Genomic DNA, 23,721 nt, shown 5'->3' on the forward strand with positions numbered 1-23,721 from the left:
ATATAATACCGCGGCGCCGGAGGTCAGGCGCAGTTCGCCAACAGAGAGAGAAAGAAATGGATAGATAGGAGTGTACGCGCACCACGGGATCTTTTCCTACCTTTTTCTAGCTTCCCAAAGCTGGTAACACACGGCTGGTACTACATCGTGCAGGAGTGTGCGGCGCCGGCAAGTGTTCGACATCGTGGTAGTGCAAGAGGCCCCGAAGGCGGTTTGAAGGAGGGTCTAGTCAAGCATAAGTGCTAACTCAAGAATCTGTGATTTTTCCATTACACTTCCCCCCACGCTGATTGTGATATATTATTCTTCGCTCATTGATACCCCCAACAAACCGTCAAGATGGTGCAAGGTATGTGGTTTCCTCACCTGTGTTTCATTTCAGATTGTATGTATGTATGTCTGTCTGTGTGTGAAAGTCGAAAGCTGTAAAAAAGGGTGTCAGGCCGCCGTCGAGTTGGCTGGGGCGTCTTGTTGGTTGTCGGATGAACATTCCTAACATGTTTGTATGTGTGTCGGCTTGTGTCAGGCTGGCATGTTGTGTGGATGTGTGAAATGTTGATTTAAAGGGCTGGGCAGGCAGCGGGGAGGGAGGTGTGTTAGTGCGTCTGTCTGTTAGTAAACAAAGAACCTCCGGGGTCTGGTGGGGCGGTGGTGCCGCTTCTCTCAACCCTGGTGACCTTATCGATATTTTTATTTGCGACGGCTGTGTGGTGTGTAAATGGCAGGATGAGTTTGAAAGTATGTTAGAAATGTAGTAATAATCGATGTCAGTGTGTGCATGTATGAGTGAGCCCCCAGAGGCGAGGCGTGCAGAAATGAGATGTGGCACCGCTGTCACCATCGAGGCCATGTTCTTCTTGTCATTGCCGAATTTGGCTGCTGCCGCTGTTCTCGAATGTTCGCGAGAAGTCCTGACCTGCCGTATGCAAATGCCGGTGTCATGTGAGGGGGAGAGGCGGGGAGGCTCACTGATGTTGCTGCAGAGATCCGTGTTGAGGCTTGGAGGGGTGGCTGAAGGCTGACATGAAATAGCTAACTGGCAGTCGTCTTAGTTACTGGGTGGACTGGAGAGCGTCCTATTGACAGGCCTATCGCGCTGTCATGAAGAGAGGCGGCCCAGGCCGTGCTATATGTAGATTTCATTAGACATGTACTTAGATTGCCGAAGTTTCGCAGTATATGTAAAAGTTTATTTTCTAGGAATTAATTTGAATGTTTCCTTTGCATATCCCTGCGTTATCTTTTAATGTCAGTGTGATTCAGAAAGTTACAGATGAGATAACTGCCGGTAAATGTCTGTATAAATCAAGCAGCCACTCATTCCTGCCTCTGCTACTCGTGACATTCAAGTTATGTTGTATATGTCATTTTCACTGTACGTCAGATACCGGTGCATGACAACCGGCAATACCGACATGTTCCTGTGCATTATAACCCTTTGATGCCGTGATGTCTTTGTAGTACTTCCAGTCATGAGGATGACGCCACACACCGCCACAGCATTGCCTGCCCGCCATGCAGCTGTGCAACCTAGGTATTGTTGAACGTTGATCTCTCACATGAAAAAAAAAAAAATCATTTAGAAGTGTTTTCCCAGAGCTAGTAGTGGTGGGATGATGCAATTTGGCGCACGGCTTGCCAAACGGAGCAGCGTGTCTGGCACTAGTCTCGGTTAAAGTCTATGGGAATTGCACACATTCTTAGATAAAGAACTCGAAAGTGGTTGTGATGTCATCTGTTATTTAATGCAGTAAATATGTCTTTAGTCTCTGAGTTTCGCTTGATGACAGCATGACAGTAGCGAAACGGACAGTACGGAGGAACTATTTTTGGCCGTCGTGTTCAGCCTGAAGGTGCAACAAACAGTTGGCCGGCCGCCCGGGAGGCGGTGTAGTGTGTGGTGTGGCGGCCCTTGCTTGTGGCAGTGTAGGAAGGAGCCAAGAATAGGTGCACCATGTGATCGCACTTTGCTAAGAGGAAGCCTGTTTATTCTGAATCATTTCCTGAAGTTGCACCTGGAGGTTTTCCCCACTGCATATTAATAATGGCAGGGTTTCTGCATGATGGTATGCAACATGCTAAGTAACATTCAGTAGAAACCATGCGTGTAAAAGTTGAAATTTTCACATTACTTATTAGTGGAAGTTGTGTGTAACGAATGAGGAAATTCTTTTTGTATATGTGTTGCATCAAAGTTATGTCAAGATGACTGTGTTTGTGTGTGTGTGTGTGTGTGTGTGTTGCAGTGGGGGGTGGGGGGTCAAATGAGGATTGTTATGCACTAACTTTAGATACAAAAATTACTTGTTAGATATATTGAAATATTGCAGCTGGTAGGTGCACAGATTTGTAGACTGGTTGCCACTTACTAATATGTATCTTTTGCCCCTTCAGGAGACGTGACAAGTGTGTTAATGGACACCACCAACTTGGAGCAGGTGCGCGAGGAAGCCAAGGAAAGGCGTAAGAGGAGGAAGAAGAAGCGTTCAGGGTCCACTCTAGTTGCCAGTGTTTTCAGTGGTGAGTTCATTTACCTTCTCTGAGTTAAACTTGATAAGGTCAGAGATAAGCTCCACCTGTCAGTATCCATATTCATTGAAAGAAAAGGAATGCATCTACACTTTAGTACCAGTTATCCATTGAATTTTTCTCCAACTGATATTCCCATTTTCTCCAACAGATCTGTACAAACTTACCGGTGAGGTGTTGGGGCAGGGTGCATATGCTTCTGTGCAGACTTGTGTCAACATCTATACAGACATAGAGTATGCAGTAAAGGTGAGTTAAAGTGTCTGAAGTTTGTATTTGGTTTAGCTATTAAGATGGGTGGTAAAATTTAATTGATAATTTGTTGCCTAAGCAATAGTGTATATGATATGATGATAAACAATAGAATACAAGATTACTAAGGAAATGTTTCTTGTCCCCACAGATCATAGAAAAGGTACCATCACACAGCCGAACGCGAGTCTTCAAGGAGGTTGAGATGTTCCACCACTGCCAAGGACACAAGAACATCATTCAGTTGGTGGAGTTCTTCGAGGAGGATGACAAATTCTACTTAGTGTTTGAGAAGATCTACGGTGGGCCTTTGCTGTCCCACATCCAGCGCAGGACCCACTTCACCGAAGCAGAGGCATCCATGGTGATCCGGGACCTTGCCTCTGCCTTGGCCTTCCTCCACAGCAAGGGCATTGCTCACCGGGACCTCAAACCAGAGAACATTCTCTGTGTTTACCCGGATCAGCTTTGCCCCGTGAAGATCTGTGATTTTGATCTTGGTTCCGGGATCAAGTTCAACTCCAATCTGAGCTCACCATTGGCAACTCCACAGCTGCTGACACCTGTGGGCTCTGCTGAGTTCATGGCTCCGGAAGTTGTGGAGGGCTTTATTAATGATGATGCTGGACCATATGACAAACGGTGCGATCTGTGGTCCCTTGGCGTGGTGACCTATATTCTCCTTTGTGGCTATCCTCCCTTCTGTGGCAACTGTGGGGAAGATTGTGGCTGGGAGAGAGGGGAAGCCTGCCCTCAGTGTCAGGATCTCCTCTTTACAAACATTCAGGATGGCAGCTATGAATTCCCCAAACCTGAGTGGTCCTTAATCAGTGAGGAAGCAAAGGACCTGATAAAAAAGCTGCTGGTGAAGGATGCCTCCCAGAGACTATCTGCAGAGATGGTCCTGGCTCATCCCTGGATCAGGAATGGAGGCCCCACCACCTGCCTGGAGACTCCTAACATTATCAGAAAGTAAGTTGAAGCTGGAAGTTTATGTTCCTGGTAATGAAAGTTACATAAGATTTGTCTGCACCAAGTGTTGCTCAATAAGAATTCAAATTGATCAGTAGTTTAGGTTTATTTCTGGCAAGTAGTGTTAAGAGTACCTTACTTCAAATCATAAAGATCTCTACAAATACTTCAGCCAACTAACTACTACTATTGCTTGCAGGAACCACAGTGCACACCAGCTGTCCTTGTTTGCCGAATCCTGCATGGCACTCAACAGGGTACTGCTGCAGCACTTCAGCATGAACCAGGATGAGGAGTGTGAGAACATGCACGGGGACGAGCCACCCTTTGGCCTGTCACCACCGTCAGAGTCGCGACTCGCCCAGCGGCGCCTGCGTTCTCTCAGCCTCAACACGGAGCACCTCCTCACTGCCACCGGTTAGCTGGCCTTCCCGCCAGTCACTCAGGGTCAGGTGCCGAGCCTCAGCACTAGCTGTGCACGGCACCGTTTGTTTTTCATTCTTGATTAGGCTTAGAGTGCCCTGTGCTGGTCTGTCAGCAAGAATCTTCGTGCAACACAAAGAGTCTGGCTGGCAGGGAGGCTGGGAACTGTCATACTAAGCCTCAGGTTTTTCTATCTTGTAATATTACAGTAATAACATTTAATGGAGGTTTAGCCAGCTCATTAATGATCAAATATAAGAAAAAATAAAAAAAGATTTGTCTTAAGTTTATATGTGTAGGCACAAAATTTGAAATATATTTTCATATGATATGCTTTATTGATTGAGTTCAGGACATTAAGATCAGTTCTTGAGATTTGCGTGCCAATAATGAAAACAGTGTGGGCTATAACCAACAAATTAAGTACAAAGATTATTAAGAAAATCCTCTGAATCTGTCCTGACTGATACTATAAATTAGGTTTATGAAATGTACGGTGGTGTGGCTTGCTCCCCCCAGAGGGTGGTGTGTGTGGATCGCTAGGAGTGGGCATTGTGATAACTCTTATTAGTGTGTAAGTTCGAAAAAGGACCCAATTGTAATATTGCTTGGAATAATGTTTCTCTTTGTGTGTGGTGCTTAGTAACTTAAGTTGATAGTTGTAAACCCAGTAAGTGCCTACGCTTTCACATGTCATCATAATGACATTTGAGTCCCAAATTCGTTAGGTGTTTTCAAAAGAGCATTGATTTCAGGTGAATGAAAATTAGGTCCAGACAAGCCAGAGGGTTAATTCAGGGCAGTTCAGCTTCAATCATTTACATTGTATTATCTAAAGTGGCTTCAGCATCAAGCTTGTTGGTTCTAGTCGCATTAATGAATGCACGGAACGCTCTAGCATAAGTTGGCTAGAGCGCTGTATCATCCAGCAGACTGGTGGGAGTGATGAGCAATCATACGGCAGCAGGTCACCCGGCTGTTATTCTCGGTGCCAGTCAGAGCTGCTGTTGACAATGTGTTAGGAGCAGCTTGACAACCTGCTGCCACTCACTCCATTGTAGGGAAAGAATTGTTCCCGAGCCAAGCCCTCTGGTGTCGCCTAGTGTCAGGGAGCTTGTGCTGGACCCCCTGTGGGCCGGACAGGCATGGCACCCACGTGAGGCTGCCCTTCAAAGTGATGTGTGTACCTGGAGTGCCATGGCTTGTGTGCACGCTGCCCCATCCCGCACGATCCACACACACTGTTCCCATAGAATTACGTTTTTGTTACTGTTTTCTATCTTTTTATACATTGGAATAGGAGATAAAAAGTAAGAGTTGATTACTTTATAAATTTGCCAAAAAGAAAGGGTTCAGTTTCCTGCGGGGTCGGAGTGGACCCCTTCCGTTCTTTCTTTTCTTTTTTTATATTTATTTTTTTTATATTCTTTTGTCGTCTACCTAGTACCTTACCTTGTACTTGAAAAGGTATTCCGAGATTACCTTTCACTTTGTAAGGTAAAGACTAGTTTTGAAGACATTTTGGGGCATCTTTAGGTCAGCTATGTTTGTCCAGGCCAGCCAAGGCACTCACCCCAGACAGGCTGAGATGTAACAGACTAGTCTTGTAGAGATGTCTTTGCAGGCTGATGTAGTCTGTTGTCTAGAGCTGCCATGGCACTCTTGTACTCAAAGCTTTGTAACCTGGTATAGCAGTGTCTGGGTGAGTGTGTCCATGGTACCTGTGCCATTCCCAAGCTGGCCTAAAGCCTTCCCCCCTAACATTCCTCATCCCGCATTTTTGTCACCCGCTGCGCGGTCGGTCCACAACACTGTTCCATGTTTCCCTCGTGCTCCTCTTGTCTTGTATCATTGATCTCATTATTTGCAACCTCAGTTATCAAGGTTGCATCAATTCATCACCCTCCCCTATACTTGTTCATAATTTATTTTTTCATAAACGAACCCAGTGTTTCCTTTCATCCACCCATCATAGAGACCTAATTTCCAAACAACACTATAGCGTTAACCGCATTTGTGGTGAGCGTTGTTAGAAATAATGTTGCCGATGATAATGTTCAATAAGTGGTGTAGTGTTTTCTAGTGGTTTGAAGAAAGTGTTCAGCATCGTGTGTTGTTTGTTAATTACGGAGTGGGAGTTGAGTTTTCATGCGATAGTAGCTCAAGGACCGACCACGCTGCTTCATCCGTCATCCTTGTCTTCCCGTTGTACAGCCACCAAGGCAGTACGTGAGGAGAGAACAACACCTTTACATACAAGCGGCCCCCTTCTCGCCCTTGGTGCAAAGAGACGAGCTGAGCTGACCCTCATCCAGGGCGATGCTAGGAGTTCTCACTGTTCAAAACAGCCCGCATTAGCTAGTCTCATCACAAAGATCTTGCAATAGCAAACGAAAAGATATGAAGATTATCAAAACTTATGTGAATTGAGAATTTATACGATATAATTGTAAAACAAGAATAGGGAGGCCAATGTGTAATAATACAACGTCTGGTGTACCTGTATTGAAGAGTTCTGATGGTACGATTGGCGATTTGTTTTGGTAAAGGAATTGTACTGTGAAAAAGAAAGTCAACTTGTATCTTGTACTGTGCCCTGTGCTCACTCCACAACAACAATAAAAAGAGCAGCAGCAGCAGGGAAGAAGTGCAAATAAAAAGTTATCTTTTTAAACATGTTTGTTTTTACTTATCTTTACTCTCAAGGACTGGTATTGAGTAGCTTTGGTTGTGCACACCACATGACTGGTCACGAGGATCTGAAGTAATGCACTCTTATTAGAGAAGTGCAGTGCCTGGTCAGTGAGTGAGTGGAGCCATGGGTTGATGTGTCAGGAGACCTTGAAGCTTGAGTTATCTCGTATGTGACAAGTTGAAGGTGACGCAATCTTGAAGCGCTTCATTATAGCGCGGCGAGACACTTTCATCCCTGGGGACATCAGACATTATTGGACACCAGATCCTCTGTGTATTGTGTGTGTGTGTGTGTGTGTGTGTGAGTAACTGTGTACGAGTGTGTTGCCAAGGCCCGTGCTTCGTGGTAGGATCTCAAACACTGCAGGATTAGAGAGTGAGCCAAGCACGGTCCCGTCACGTGGGGGAAGATGACAGACAGCCAGGCCTGCCAAGGAGCCGGGCGTCCTGCCTGAGTGGTGGTGACGTGACGCCACTCTCGTCACCACCGCCGTCCCCACTCTTCTCCCTCGCTGATCCAATAGCCTACCTTTTTTTTTCTTTTTTTCTGGGGTCTAATGGGATTTGTTGTGGAGTGATGCGGTGGATGTGGTCAGCTACGAGAATGTGCCGTTGAATTATTGACCTTTAGTATTTTTCAGCATTCTCAGTTTTGTCGTGGAAGTATAATCTTTCTTCACTAAGATTATTCCATACGACTCTGGTCACTTGTTACCCTTTCATTCATGAATCGTAGGTTCTTAATTGATTTTGTTATGTAGAGTAATAGAAGGCCTCTTAATTGCAGGACTGACGATGGAGAAACAAATGAGAGAAGAAGCAAAGAAGAAAGGGTAAGTAAATTGCAGCTTACTGAGCGAAATTCGTGCAAATCTCGGTGTTTCATAGCATCCTGTCCGCTGTGACGGCTTGTGAAATCCAGCATGCGAAATTCTACGGAGTTCTACACGATCAGTTTGAAAATTCTTCAAGTCAGATGGAGGCGCACGTTACCTGGCATGATTTGCTAAATGTGCTACGCCTGCCACGCTACCTACCTAGTACCTACCTTGAACTTGTCATGCTGTTAGTTACCATCAGGAAGTTTGCGGACATAGAGAGAGAGAGAGAGAGAGAGAGAGAGAGCACATGTTAACAGATGTAAGTCCAACATAATCGATTTTTTGCTGGAATAACATGAAGAAAAATAAATAGATGAATAAAACAGATATCTAGTAATAATAATAAAGATAATAATGAACCAAGTTACAGATAACTATGCATAATGAAACCTAAGATATTAACGATAGAAAAATTTGAATGGAGTGTCGGTAATTAAATTGTAAGAGAAAAACAAATTAAAAAAAATAATAGACAATAGTCGTAAATCAGTAACAATAATAATGTAAAGTTTAGGTTATTAATCATACCAAAAAAGGTAAAAACATATGCTAAAAAGTGACACTTTTTTTCTTAACGGAAGATAAGATACTGGTGTGAGAAAATTAATCATAAGGGAAAAAAAAAAACTGCGAGAGAGAGAGAGAGAGAGAGAGAGAGAGAGAGAGAGAGAGAGAGAGAGAGAGAGAGAGAGAGAGAGAGAGAGATTATTGGAATCTCCGCTCCGAGGCACGCTGGTCGGGACCCGTGAAGAACCAGAGGGAGATGCGCGCACACACACACACACACACACACACCTTGTATATTATTATCTTCTCGTCTGTCTTATCATATGTAGACCATAGATGATGGCGTAGTACAGAATGTATTTATTATTATTATTACTACTACTACTACCACTACTACTACTACTACTACTACTACTACTACTACTACTACTACTGCTGCTGCTGCTGTTGCTGCTGCTGCTGCTGCTGCTGCTACTAGTACTACTGCTGTTATTATTATTATTATTATTATTATTATTATTATTATTATTATTATCATCATCATCATTGTCATTTTGCTTTAGAAGTAGTTAGAAGTAGCTTAAGAAATAGAATAATACTAATAGTGCTCGCAGCAGCAGCAGCAGCAGTAGTAGTAGTAGTAGTAGTAGTAGTAGTAGTAGTAGTAGTAGTAGTAGTAGTAGTAGTAGTGGTGGTGGTGGTGGTGGTAGCAGCAGCATCAGCAGTTGCAACGAAGATAGTAGTCAAATAGTCTCGCCCTATTGTGATTCAGATAGTGTTGGGGCCCCTCAGGATGATGGTGCAGTTTGGCTTCCTCAGGGTCACGCCAGCCTTGCCTGTCCCGTGGAGTGAGCGCTGTGGGCTGCGGCTGAGGGAGAGAGAGAGGTCACATGTTCACTTCGCAACTGTATCTCTCCTTGCAGCCTCCTCATTCTCTCACGCCCTGGTTGATTTTTGTCCCCTTATAGATTCGTACCCGTTCATGCAAGGAAGACGAGGATAGATAGGATAGATACAAGTAATGTTCATGGTGTGGTGAACGCGTAGAAGTGTGGTAAAGTGTACTACCAAGTGGAGAATTTAAGAACATAAGAAAATACGGAAGGAGGAGGAAGAGGAAGAGAAGGAAAACTGCAAGAAGCCATCAGAGCTACACATGGCATTCCTGTACTAAATATACCTACCTATTTCTACTTATCCTCATCCATAAATTAGTCTAAACTTTTCTCACTTACACATAGTTCCTGTCTTAATTCGTGAGACGCGTTACTTATCTGTGTGCTATGCCTGGTGGTGAGGTAAATAAGAGACTTTTCCTTTGCTTGGGTATTGTGATTAAGTCACGAGAGGCATCCCAAACAGGCTTAATGTAATGTTTCTCATTGCATACCTTTTTGATATTCTAGTCATTGTCTTTTAAGTTGTCTGTGCCTCAGAGTGGATTTAAATTGTAGTAGTAGTAGTAGTAGTAGTAGTAGTAGTAGTAGTAGTAGTCACACTAAAGGGAAGTGGACAGTAACAACGCAAGGGGATTTCCGAGTCCTGTGAACTTCAACAAAGAAATCACTGCCTAGGTGGTGGTAGTGGTGATGGTGGTGGCGTTGCATCACTTTCGTTAGAGAAGGGAAAGATCCAGTGATGCTATCTAATCTAAGTAAGAGGTGCGTGATTACTTCATCTTTCTTTTATCACTATCGAGGACATCTCAGGTAAATCCCGGTGTGGGGTGATGGTGATGGTTGTGGATAACTTTCGTAAGACACAATACAGATTCAATGATGGCTAATCTGATTCGATGCTCCTTGTCCTCATTCTATTCAGAACCTTTAAATGGGCGAGTTACTGAGCTTGCTTGAGTGCTGAAGCTTCATCGAATAATACTACTATGTAATGGGTCTATTATGTTGAGATCCAATGATGCATAACATTCCGGTGCTCCACGCCCTTATTCTGTTCACAAAATTTAAACAAGTGAGTTACTGGGCTTGTTTGAGCGCTGAAACTTTAACGATTAATTGCAGCTGGTATTGTGGGGCAGTTTGGTGTGTGTGCGTTCAGTGCCAGAAGAATACAAACTCATCTCTCAACTCTTTGTCTTAAAACACTTTTATTATCTCTCGTAAGAACACTTTTCAAAACCTCACCAATGAGGACCTCAGGTCCTCATTGGTGTTTTACTTATTAGCAATGCAGACTCTGTTAAACTATCAAAAGAATTTCGAATAACAACCTGAATAGTTTAGTAGTTCCTAGTAGAGCCTGTTCAAACTATTAAAAGTAGCTCCCGAAATACTATTTGAGAATGGTGTTGCAGAGGAGTGGAAAGTGGGATAGTGCGTCACCTGCTTTTGCTAAAACTATCACGAGAATCATGAAGACCTTCGATAACTCCCAGTAAAGCCTGTTAAAAGTTGCAGAAGTAGACCACGACGTGTCTGAGGATGGTGGTGCATTGTTAGAGAAATATAGGCTACTGCGTCACCTGCGTCTGTGAAACTGTCAGTTAGTAACTCCCAGTAGAGCCCGTTAAAAGTAGTAGAAATGCTCCCATGACCCCGATATGTTTGAGAATGGTTTTGTAGAGTAGTAATAAGAGTGAGACCATTGCGTCACCTACGTCTGCTAAACCATCAACAGAACCATGAAAATACCCTGGTAAACTCTAATAACTTCCAGTAAAGCCTGTTAAAAGTAGTAGTAGTAGTAGTAGTAATAGTAGTAGAGATGGTGTTGCAGATGTGTTGCAGATTAGAGGGAGTAGGTATATAGTTTACTGCGTCACCTGTGTCTGTTATGCCCCACATGGCTCCAGCGACCTTGGTGTCCCAGCCCGCCCCAGCCCGCCCCTTACGTCCTTCATGCTCGTATTCTCTGTGCGTGTCATTGGTACCTCTCTGAAATGCATGCTTTATTGTTGTTATTCATTCAGTTATCGCGCATCATTACACAATATGACTTGATTTTAGTATGCGTGTGCTGTTGCTGGGAGAACGAGGCTGTTTTTGTTATTTTGTTGGATGTAGTGCAGAAGTATGAAGGAAATTAATAAATAAATAAAACGTGATGATGACGTTGAGTTGTGAAATTAAGAATGCCGTTTTCTGTAATAGATCATGAGGAGCATCAGGTGGCATAAAGAATAAGCATTGACAAGTTTATAGCTTAGTAATGAAAAAAATAGATAAACCAAACTGACTAAAAGAGAAAATAAGAATAACAATAGAAAAAAAAAATGATGACTTGCGCACATGTTTCCTTGTACATGTAAACGAAAACAATGGCAATAATAAAACGAAAAAAAAAAAAATAGGAGAGAGAGAGAGAGAGAGAGAGAGAGAGAGAGAGAGAGAGAGAGAGAGAGAGAGAGAGAGAGAGAGAGAAAAAAAAACCAGTCAGCTTGCATACGTGATTCCCAGACACTTTCCTCTCGTTTATCACAAGAGACAAAATTATGGGGATGCTTTCTCCGTTCATCATGTGTGCTGTTATCTTCACGTCACTGAGAGCACTGCTGGGCGTTCATTGCCACTCTCCTTGCCTCAGATGGTGTTTGCTTGGTGGTGGCGCCGCGTACCGCCCTGGCGACGACCTTCAGACACCTTCCCCACCGCGGCCTCAGTCCAGCCTAGCAGTAATGCGCTGTGCCCCGCGTGATGCTGCGCAGCTGTGTGTGTGTTGCCAACCGTCTGAGGGGTAGGAATAGAGGGTCAGTAGTTTATTTATTTATCTGTTCGTCTATTTATCTATTTTTGTATGTATGTAGAGCAGTTATTTGTTAAGGTTGTAAAGAATTTTTTTTTATTTATTTATTTTCTGTCTTATTTTTTTTTCCGTTCTTTATTCATTGTTATTATTTTTTACTGTTTTTTTTTTTAAGTGTGGTGGAGCACAAGAATCTCTCTCTCTCTCTTTCTCTCTCTCTGTGTGTGTGTGTGTGTGTGTATGAAGTACACATATAAATACCCTAATTATATACAGTAGATACATCAACATTCCCCAACAAAAGAAGACGACAATTTCTAAATCTCCCAGACAAGAATACATGAAAATAACCTAGATACAACCTTCCCCACAGCAACAATCCAACTACCAAGCTACGTAAGTCCACCATTCACTAGAAACATCCCCTACAAAAAGCTAGTTAAGTATCCCATTCATTTCTAAACAAGCGCCTCAACGTTTTCTTTCACTGCATACTTTCGGTCACGTGCGGTCAGTTCAGCTCCTTGGCGGGTCACGTTTTGTAGCGTAGCGGAGTTTGCTCAGCCTTGACTGCCCCACCCACCGCTATCAGATTGCACTTAGTACGACACTACACTACGTAGTAAGCTAAGACCTGCACTATTCATTACTTCACGCGAGTTTGATACGGTCTAATTAAATATTGAGGTGATTGTTAATTATGAAAAAAAAAGTGTAAGAGGGACATTGAGCTAGGCCCTAGGACAACAAAATTAAAGAAAAAAAAAAAGCTCACTGAGGTGCATTAAGGACTAGGAGGAGGAGGAGGAGAAGAAAAAAAGAAGAGATAAATAAATGATGAGAACGTTTTATTAAGCGTTTCATTACGTGAAGAGCATTGTATAGAAAAACTAGCACTAACTCAGAGAGAGAGAGAGAGAGAGAGAGAGAGAGAGAGAGAGAGAGAGAGAGAGAGAGAGAGTTTCCTTAAACGGTCCTTAGATATTCTGCATCACCATATGTACCCAAGCATTAATTGGTAAATTGTTATCAAGTTTATAATACTGATGTGCCCTGTCAACTCTTCTTGTAGCTTATCGTAAGGTTTGTTGTGGTCTGACGTAATGTTTACTGTTTAATTTGCCAGTTCGAGAGTTCTGCATTTACCAAGTACGTAATACATGTTTATATAGTTTGAATATATAAGATATACATAAGATATAAGTATTGTCGACTTTTTCCCCTAGTGTGTGTGTGTGTGTGTGTGTGTGTGTGTGTGTGTTATGGTGGGAGTCAATCAGTACGTAGATAATGTTTTGCATAATGTTGTGTATGATAATGTCGCTATAATCAAATGAGGAACAAAGAAGAGGAGAGCAAATGCCAGATAGGAAAGATTCATTTGATTATTTTAATATTACGTAGATCACTTCCATTGATAATAACTGGTCCGCCTTTCAACCATTATTTACAAAAACTACCAGTCAAGTGTGCGGACAAACGTGTAAACAGCCTGAACCATTACTGTTGACTGTTTAATAGTTCCCATTGGCATTACTACGTGGCCTTGCTGTACCTTAGTATCTTATGCAACGCTTACACAGACCTCATTAAACAACGCTGATTTTGGGCCAAAGATAATGCTACGTTAGATATGTTGATGAATTACAAACGAAGGAAAATTTATGTATGTTTTATCCTTGCAGCTAATGACTGTTTTTCTTTTACTTTTTTTCTTTTTTTTTTGTCCTTCATCCATACACTTTTTCTTTATTATTTATTTACCATTGTATTAATTTATTTATTGTTTTTTTTTGTTCATTATTATTATTGTTATTATTATTATTATTATTGTTGTTGTTGTTGTTGTTGTTGTTGTTGTTGTTGTTGTTGTTACTACTACTACTACTACTACTACTATTATCATACTTATTTTTTTCTTATTTATTTATTTATTTATTTATTTTATTCTATTTTCATTTATTTATTTTATTTTATTCATTTATTTATTTATTTTATTCATTTTATTTTTTATCTATTTATTTATTTTTTTTATTTATTTTTTTATTTATTTATTTATTTATTTTTATTTATTTTATTTTTTTTTTCCAGCGGCGCGCAGGTGTAGTGAATGTTTTGGCCGCCAGCCCAGCCCAGCCCAGCGCAGGTGAAGGGACAAAAGTCAGCATTTATCGGCTAAGTGATGTAGGAGAAAGTTGACATCGCTCACCCAACACCGAAGTCTGATAGCAATGTTATAGCAAGCGAGTAGGGGTGTCTAGTATTGAAAGCTTTTATTGGGGCTATATTTACACACACACACACACGTTAGGTAGATTAACTGATTTATGTATAGGGCAAAAAATAATAATATGTTGGATGATATAGCAGATGGATAGATGTTCGTTGATAGACGGAATTACTATTATTATTATTATTATTATTATTATTATTATTATTATTATTATTATTATTATTATTATTACTACTACTACTACTACTACATCGGTAAATGCATCTACACCTTTTCCTTCACTTATAAATAGACAAGAGAAATGCAAACTACCTATCCTGCAACCATTCGTCTCGTTTAACAGGTGGATACTTGGTCGCTCTTATCACTAAACCAAGAGTATTACGAAATCCAAAATTCTAAGTAACCCCAATGACATGCACGTGCTAAGTCATACAGTAAGTGGGGAAAATATCAGTGGAATTTGCACTTTGTCTGCCTACACTACACGCACAGCACATTACCACACCACCAAGCATTTACACCCTCCCCCATAAACAACAGGTAACGTAAATTACACTTTCTCTCTTTTTTTTTTTTTTTTTTACCGTAGTTGTAATGTTTCTATTATTATAGCTAATGTAGTCAAATTTAAAGGTCCATTGCAGTTTGAAATCCCTTCCAATTCCATACAATCCCTTTTATATTCGCTTATGATGAGGAGGAATTGCTATCAGGTTTCCCTTCGCCAATCGGCGTGCGCACTCGTGACTCGTGACCCCACCTCCCCCCCCCCTTGTATGGAACCTCGGAAGCCGGCTTGCCCCTGCGTCCTGTGATCAGTCGGCTACGGACCGTCATAACGGATAGGGGTAAGATGCAGGCTTGGTCTGTTTGGGTCATGGATCCAGATAATGTGCTAGACTGCGATACGACGAGACTGGCGCTGCAGTGTGAGTGCATAGATTTTTTTTTCTTTCTTTAGGAAGTACAGCGTTTTAGAAGATAACGACTGTTTAGTGCTTAGATTCTCCAGTGGTGTACCTTGAATATTTGTGGTAATATTTTATTTCTAAGATATTGATTGCTGGTTTGTGATTTCTTTCCAGTGAAGATCGTGTTACAAGAAGAGTGAGCGAGTGCGATGGGCAAGTTCACCTCGCGTCAGTTAAATAACGTGCTGTTCAGTTGCAGTTCTGTATCGCGGACGAACCACTTAAGCAAGGATGGTGCTTCGGTTCCGCTCAACACGGTCAGTTTCCACGCATTCACCACTCTTATGATGAATCACACTTGCCCGCTGATCGTGTGACAAGGCGGGGTGGAGGCATACGCAGAGGAAAAGCTTGTCTCGTATTTCAACCACACGAGTTAACTGTTGACGTGAAGGATGGCAGCATACCAGAGGGGCAGGGGGAAGGCGCGTCTGGAAGTGATCATCAGAGCTCCCATTTAGTCAGCCAGCCCGGTAAGGTGAAATGGTACAGTCAAATGTACATAGTAATTACCACACTTTTTTTCCGTTAGGATTCTCGTAAGATTAAATTGTTTGTAAAGCTGTGGAATTCATTGCCCAGACATTGATTTGCCATGTGAAAATAGTGTTCCTCCTGTGTTGCTTTGACCAGAATGTTATTGCTTCGTCAGTAACAACGACGAAGCCCGGTAATTGGGTTACATTTCTGAGCGATCTTTATTTTAAGGTAATGAGGGAAGTGGAAAAGACAAGTGAGAAACTGCGGCACCGTATGAACATGACTGCTGAAGAGTGAAGTGTTTGCCTTGATCGCTGACCCTCGCTGACGTTCCTGGTATTTGACATTGTAGTATATCTTGGTCATTAGCAGGTACGGGACGCGATCTTAGCGGCACATGAATTAGGACTTGGGGAAAACTACAAAATTACTCGTGTGTGGTGGTGGTGGTGGTGGTGAGTGGTGGCTTGATAGGTGGAAATGAGCGTTTCATACATTGCTTGTCACAAAGGATTGTCCATGCAGCTTGGTCTTTATTAACTTCCAACTCCCGGCCACTCCCAGCGGCCTATTTAGTTGAGTAGGTTAATTGCTGATACGATAAAACGCTTGGTCTGAATAGATACATGGATAATAATGGAAGGAAATTTAATTTAAAGCTGACCAAGTACAAGACTTGATTATCGAACGAGCATGGAAGGCAGGAACCACTAGGTGTCCACGGCTCGCATCATAGTGATATGAAGATGGATAAGATACGAAACGGATGAAAGACAAAGGGGGTATTTTCTATAAAAAAATAAATAAATAAATTAAATTAAATTAAATAGCTGGTGGTTAGGATCGGAAAGGCAGGTGAACGATTTTTTTTTTTATGGCCATGTACGGTAGCGGTAAGTGAAATGCATCTATTCCCCCCCCCCCCCCGCCTTTTACAGGAGCTGAGACCATTACGATTACTAATCTCGGGTGGATGACTCTCCTTGAAAGATAAATTTGCTTCATAAACATATGTAAAAGTATTGTCAGTTTTATGGTAACTTTGCAAATGCAATATTTGAGCCATTGGTATTGGTTACCCATACCCTCTTTTACTCCACTGCAGGATACTCTAGTGCACGTCAATCCTATCACTGGGACAAAACGTCTTCCCATTTCAATCTTGTGCTTCACCGTTCTGTCCCAACTTTTTACCAAGTTAAGTATGCCCGCCACTGTCATTTGTTACTGTACATTTGTTCAGGTAATGGGTGGACTAATTTCTATCTTGATGAAAAATTCAACATAGATCGATATTGGGAAGGTTAAGGCAGTAAACGGGGAGGATATTACTTGAGAATGATTAGTGAGAGGAGTGTGATTTGAGGAAAACATTATGCCAGGATAATAAAAGCTAAGATTTTAGTTAAGGAAATATTTATTGTATGGTTTGTGATTCCAGGCCTTACACCATTCCAGGTGGCTGTTTGACAAAACACTGATACCACACCATGCTGCTTGCAGAGCGTATTCAAGCAGTCTCCACCACATCAGAGGTGCTGCATTCCAGCAGTCTCCACCACAAGAGCTGCTGCTGCCTGCAGAGCATATATTCAAGCAGTCTCCACACCAACACATGGCCCTGCCATCAACAGCTGTAGACAAAGCCAGACTGTGGAAAGTGGCTGGTATACACTCCTGTATGAATTTATTCATTGCAATAAACTTGAGACATGGATTTATAATTATGTGAAGGTTGGTGGCCTCAATGCAAATTGATTTCTTCTATGCACTGATTACATTTCTGATGTCTGTTCCTCCAGCCAAAAAGCCTTTTAAGTTGGGACACAAGCAATGATGACTGCTATGCTACTCTTGCATTCAATTAATTTTTTTTCCATCTTGTGTATCTTAATTCAGTCCCACCAAAAATTAATTTATTGCCTGTGCAGTGTTGGATGAGAATGCACAGGCAACATTTAGTTTTTGATGGGACTGGATGTAGTAGATGCAGTACAACACACAGTTGTGACCAGAGTAGCAGGCATCAGTGCCTGGTGTCCCAACTCACTATGGCTCCTGCATCCTGTTGCTTGGTTCAGGTCTGGATGAACTGACATCAAATCACAGAGGCCACCTGACACAACACACCATGGGGTCCAGCTCCATTACATCTCATAAAACATGTTCTCAATGTTCTGATAAAGTGTCCTCTAAGGTCCAATTTCTCATTTCTTTTCACCAGATGACCAAACCATTACAACTTTACCCTGTTGAAAGATTTTGAAAAAATAAAAGTTCAGAATTCAATAGCATCTCTTGAATCCGGTAATTTCTCCCAAGATAAGACATCTGATCTCACTGCCAAATAATGAGATTGAATAGTAAGAGTAGAATCCACTAGCTTAAAGGCTTCTGAGAACACTAACTACACATCAACAAGAGATGGAGAGAAAATTACATATGAAGGTACATACAAAATATCTTAAGATACTGAAGATAGGAATACCACTAGTCTCAAAGCCCACCCACATATGTGCAAGACCAAGTAAAGAACACAAAGATCTCCTCCCTGAATCTGTAAGTACTGTATTCTTACTGGTTACACATCCTTTTCAACTAGGAAAACTTGTAGGCTAAATCTACAACTTTAAAGCAGCTAGACTTTACACATTTAAACTAAAAATTCCTTAGAAAACTGTCAACTTCCCAATACCTTACTAATAATTGTAAGTGATACATTCAATACAATCACCAATTTGTATTCAAGAGGACAAGTTCTCTTCCAGGATCTTGTGGATGTCCCGCCACTGACATGTAATGAAATACAGACCACTGCTGCTTCTTGCTTGTGCCTGGTGCAGCCCATACATTCTTATACAAGTCATCAAACTCAGCTGTTGTCACATGGCAATGGTTTGCATCTTCTTGCATGCCTGAAAGAATTGTATAGCATAATAAAACACATATCTATTGCACTATCATCAATTTAAGATGAAAAGTCAAAATCACAAATATTTCTTTGATTCCACACTCCCTCTGGTAGCACACCCAAAGGTGGCCACAGATCCACCTCCATCTCTCTTATCCAGATAATGACTTGGGACTTGCATGTACTATAATACCTCATAAAAAAAAATAAAATAAATAAATAAATAAATATATATATATATATATATATATATATATATATATATATATATATATATATATATATATATATATATATATATATATATATATATATATATATATATATATATATAATCATTCTAAATCATTATTACGTTGGAAGACTTCAACCTGCCACTTAATGAAATTTACCTTCAGACTTATAATCAGAATTACACACATAAGGATGATAAAGACTGCTTGACTGCTTCACGCTGGATGCAATGCAGCTTGGTGAAAATCATCTCACTCAAGAGTTTATTCTGAAATAAATTAGTTTTTTTTTTTTTTTTTTTTTTTTTTCATTGTCTGCCGCTCAGATCACTAATGCCCTCTCACTCACAGAACAATACACTGAAGCAGGACACCACCTATGAACACTATATCTAGGGGGCGTAACGTGTATATGCGTAAACAAACCTATGTGGGGAATGACTGCAGGCCAGAGAAACTACGCAAGCCACGTTGCAGGCATCGCTCATGTAGCTTCGCTGACAGTGTGAGCACTGAGCAGCCTCATACAACACAATGCACGTAATTAAAAGCCACATGGCTTCGCATTGCCAACTTAGCAAGGCAACCATAACACCGCAACCAGTGTGAAATTTCCTAAAATGCACCACAATGTCACTGTCACAGCTTGTTTGACACCGTGATCTAATTTATGGCACCACGTTGCATTGTCACCCGCATTTCACTTAGTTTACTCTTGGCTTTGAAGGAACAGTTGGCAAGAGTCGAGAAAACATTCAGACACAGGAGGGTTTTACACGACGCAGTTGTTACGCGCACCACTCTATCACTTCTCCCTCCACTTCCGTCCTTCCCTTCCTTCCTGCAACACCAGTGCCACGCCTTCTCTCTCGCGCTCCCCCCCCCCCCTCCTGTCCGAATGTTTTTTTTCCCTCAGCTCTGGCCAGTTTTTTCTTTAAAGACAAGAGTACACACCTTATGATTATTGATATGTTGTCGAATATTTTACGGTGTTTTATGGTCTGATTGAGGTTTGTTAGTGTTTATTTAATATTTTCCAGAATTTAAACGGCATGATTCACCGGTTTTGTCCGAACGCATTTAGGAATCTTCTGGAAGGCTATCATAATATTTCTCGATTAGAGGTTTTCTTTATATATTACAGTAAAATCATCAAATAGAGAACAATATTAATTTGTATTTTGTCTCCTGAATGCAAGTTATTACATACACAGTGTTGATATTAGTGCAAAGAAATGAGAAAAACGAAGACGAAGTCAGAACCAAACAACGAACATTTTATATATATATATATATATATATATATATATATATATATATATATATATATATATATATATATATATATATATATATATATATATAATCTAATTAAAAAATATCATAACATTTTAGAAGATTGCCAGATGTATTGGTAGAAAAACCGTTTAAATTCTGGAAAATCTTAAATAAACAATAACCTCAAGCAGACTATGAAACATTGTAAAATATTCAGTAATCACCTATCAGACACAAACAATGAAGGAAAGAAGAATGAAAGGCTCTAGTTGAAGGGCTAAGGGTTTTCAAGGGTGTTTTTACGGTTCTAGTGACAGATTAATAAGATTTCAGCATTCAAAAGGCTCTAGATGAAGCGACACGGGTTTTTAAGGGTGTTTTTACGGTTCTAATGACAGATTAACAAGATTTCAGCATTCAAAAGGCTCTAGGTGAAGCGACACGGGTTTTTAAGGGTGTTTTTATGGTTCTAATGACAGATTAATAAGATTTCAGCATTCAAAAGGCTCTAGTTGATGCGACACTCTCCTCTCTCTCTCTCTCTCTCTCTCTCTCTCTCTCTCTCTCTCTCTCTCTCTCTCACACAAACACATTCTTCGCTTTCTCTCTCTCACAAACGCGCACACACACAATCTCTCTCTCTCTCTCTCTCTCTCTCTCTCTCTCTCTCTCTCTCTCTCTCTCTCTCTCTCTTTCCTTTCCCATCTATCTCCCTCAGAAACACACAAACCTGCCCCTCACACACACTCACAAACACACAAACCTGCCCCTCTCACACACACACACACACACACAAACACCCCTCCCTCACTCCCACAGCCCCCCGCCACACACCTTATAAGGCTCGGGGACAGGTGCGACAAACTCCTCAGGTATGTTGTCATATTTCTCAGTCCATGAAGAGATTACAGAGAAACGTGTGCTGCTTGTCTAGCTTATAATTGTTCCTCTGCCTCACTGCCTCCTCTGCTGCTGCCCTGTCCTTGAACTCCAGAAATATGTACCTGTAATTGTGCGGCAGGTGAGGGGTGTGGTGGTTACTGGGGGGAAAAGGGGTTAGAAGGGGCGAGGAGGGGGAAAAGGAAGGGTTTTGAGTGTAGATCGTGTTAAGATTGGTTGTAGTAGCAGTAGTAGTAGTAGTAGTAGTAGTAGTAGTAGTAGTAGTAGTAGTAGTAGTAGTAGTAGTAGTAGTTAGACACACCAAAATACCTACAAAACTCTTGTCTTTTGAGTCCCTAGGAAGGAGAGAGCGCAAAACTCACCCAAACACATTCAAAACACACTCAAAACATCCAAAACACACCCAAAACACACCAAAATACTCACAAAACTCACCCTAACACACTCAAAACAACCAAAACACACTCAACACACCAAAATCTTCACAAAACTCACCCAAACACACTCAAAACATACCCAAAACACACCCAAATACACACAAAACTCATCCAAACACACCCAAAACACACTTAAAACATCCAAAACACCCACATCACCACAGAATACACAACTAACACACCCAAACGCATCCAGAACACTCCACACACACTCAAATACACCCAAAAGACCCCACGACACACACCCAAAATCTTACCCAAAACACTTAAAACACCCAAAATAAACTCAAGACACACTCACACTCACTCAATACACCCTCAAACACACCAAAACACTCCACAATACACTCAAAACACTCCACAACACTCAAAACACACAAAATACACCTAGAAATAACGTAAACCACACTTGAACACCAAAAATTCACCCAAAACACACAGATAACAGCTAATATACACCCAAAACACTCCTCAACACACCTAACACACACTCAAAACACTCCAGAACACTCCCAAATACATCTAAAACACACTTAAAGAACCCAAAATACACCAAATAATAGAGAATGGCAGCGCATCAAGGGAAACTAAGCTAAAGATTGTCTTCTTGCCATTTACATGTTTTGTCTCCTCCTCCATTTCTCCTTATTTCTTCCTCCTCCTCCATTTCTCTTATTTTCCTCCTTCTACTACTACTATCTACGTACCTGAGTTTATAAACAGCTGGAAATACTTGGAAAACACTGGAAATTACGGTAAATATTGACCAAGAGACACTGAAGCCGGAGAAGTCCCAGTCTGTTGATGACGTCACAGGCGAGAGCCCCCGGCCGCTGGCTTACGTACGTAACGTATTTCATTTTGAAATTGACCCCTACAAAAAATGAAGCTAGGCTGGAATGCATTCTATTTTATGATTTGATAATTACTTAAATTAATATTCACAGTACCAAAACATCTCCAGCCTGAGTAGTTGTAAAGAAATATCAACACAAATATGGAAAAAGTGTTGGAACTTTTGACACCATTAAAACCATTCAAAAGTCCGCCCATTTCACTTTACACCAGTAAAAAAACACTTCAAAAAATCGAAACTATTTTTTCAAGCAATGCAAAGTTACTTACAAGCTGAAATAGAGAAATAAGGAATCTAAAAAATGACAAAATCACCACTTTTAACGGAACTAAAAACCATTTCAAAATGCACATACTCAACTCAACAGGAACGCAAAACATTTTAAAAATCATAAACGATTTTTTAAAGCAATAAAAGCTTCACTACAGCCTCAAATAAAAAAGCCAAGGACCGGGGTGGGTAAAAATAACCGTGAAAACAGCCCTATATTTACATTAAAAAAAATACACAAAATTCAGCCCAGTTACTTAACTGAAGCAACAAAAACACTTCAACAACAACAAAATATTTTTAGAAACCATAAAAACTTACTATAGAAGCCGAATAAAGTAATTAAGGAAAATATAAAAAATATTGGAACCCACAGGCCGGAACATGTCCTGGGGGCCGACCTCAGTGGAGGAGCCGGCGGCCATGTTGCCTTATTTATTACTTCGTGACACCAAAACCAGGCAATGGCGGATATATCTGACCAGCGCATATGAAAGCTAGACATGTGGCTGTATCTTGTGATATGTTAGGCTTACAATAAGTGAGAGACAAGGCAAATAATGGCTGAAAACACTGATGCCCGGCCTGTACCTCAGCTGACGGTTTGTTTACATATTGACGACCCTTCAATATTCGCCTAAATTTCCAACTGTTTCCAGACTCAGATGTAAACAAAACCTAGAAATAAATTAATAACCCTAAAAAATACCTAAATAACGAAAAAAGCCTTAATAGACGACTACAAGACACTACAGTGAGGAGGAAGGGGGAAGCTGTGAAGGCAGTAAGGCTGAATGAGGGAAGGCTGGCACCACTGGGCTCACCTTACGTACTCATGGCTCTCTGGTGCTGCGTGGCACCGCTGGGCTCACCTTACGTACTCATGGCTCTCTGGTGCTGCGTGGCGGTGCTTGGTACAGGGAGAAGCTGCCGGGAATACGGAAACACTTATTACCAGAGTGCGGGGCAAGACTGACCAGGGCGGCCAAAACACTCCAGCCAGCCGGCTCACCCTCCCAAGCGCCACCTGTGTTTGCTTCTCCACCCCCTCTCCCCCCCCACACACAAAAGTTGACATATTATCAAGTAATAATTCAAATAATATAAATATCATCACTTCCTCACTGCCCTTTTCCCATTGAACACCCCCTTCGTGGTTATGAACGCAAATTTCTCTCACAGCTGTACC

At 41.4% G+C, this 23,721-nt stretch overlaps 1 protein-coding gene and 1 long non-coding RNA gene across 12 annotated transcripts; one reads left to right on the plus strand and one right to left on the minus strand.

The window, feature by feature from the left end:
* The first annotated feature begins 10 nt into the window (after positions 1-10).
* On the plus strand, positions 11-17,364 carry LOC135105112 (MAP kinase-interacting serine/threonine-protein kinase 1-like). 7 transcript variants are annotated; one of them, XR_010270706.1, is made up of 13 exons: positions 11-349; positions 1,462-1,534; positions 2,395-2,520; positions 2,681-2,778; positions 2,933-3,753; positions 3,953-4,170; positions 7,658-7,703; positions 11,802-11,951; positions 14,052-14,106; positions 14,910-15,125; positions 15,282-15,640; positions 15,876-15,983; positions 17,106-17,364. XR_010270706.1 is itself a non-coding variant. In XM_064013119.1 (8 exons), exons 2-8 carry the CDS (start codon positions 1,516-1,518, stop codon positions 14,065-14,067), a joined length of 1,344 nt encoding a protein of 447 aa, XP_063869189.1. In that variant the 5' UTR covers positions 11-349; positions 1,462-1,515; the 3' UTR covers positions 14,068-14,082. The 7 variants fall into 7 exon arrangements, 2 of the variants coding, with proteins under 2 accessions (XP_063869189.1, XP_063869188.1); XR_010270705.1 differs by lacking the exon at positions 15,876-15,983; XR_010270707.1 differs by lacking the exon at positions 15,876-15,983 and having other exon boundaries at positions 15,282-15,424.
* On the minus strand, positions 17,047-23,577 carry LOC135105114 (uncharacterized). Of its 5 annotated transcripts, none has more exons than XR_010270712.1 (4): positions 23,405-23,577; positions 22,114-22,280; positions 20,904-21,073; positions 17,047-18,562 (listed from the first exon to the last, which is right to left on the minus strand). It is a non-coding gene; the product is annotated as an uncharacterized LOC135105114 (long non-coding RNA). The 5 variants fall into 5 exon arrangements; XR_010270714.1 differs by having other exon boundaries at positions 23,366-23,577; XR_010270711.1 differs by having other exon boundaries at positions 23,357-23,577.
* Between the last annotated feature and the right edge of the window lie 144 nt (positions 23,578-23,721).

Source organism: Scylla paramamosain, chromosome 11 (assembly GCF_035594125.1).
Source record: "Scylla paramamosain isolate STU-SP2022 chromosome 11, ASM3559412v1, whole genome shotgun sequence".
Taxonomy (NCBI): Eukaryota; Metazoa; Arthropoda; class Malacostraca; order Decapoda; family Portunidae; genus Scylla; species Scylla paramamosain.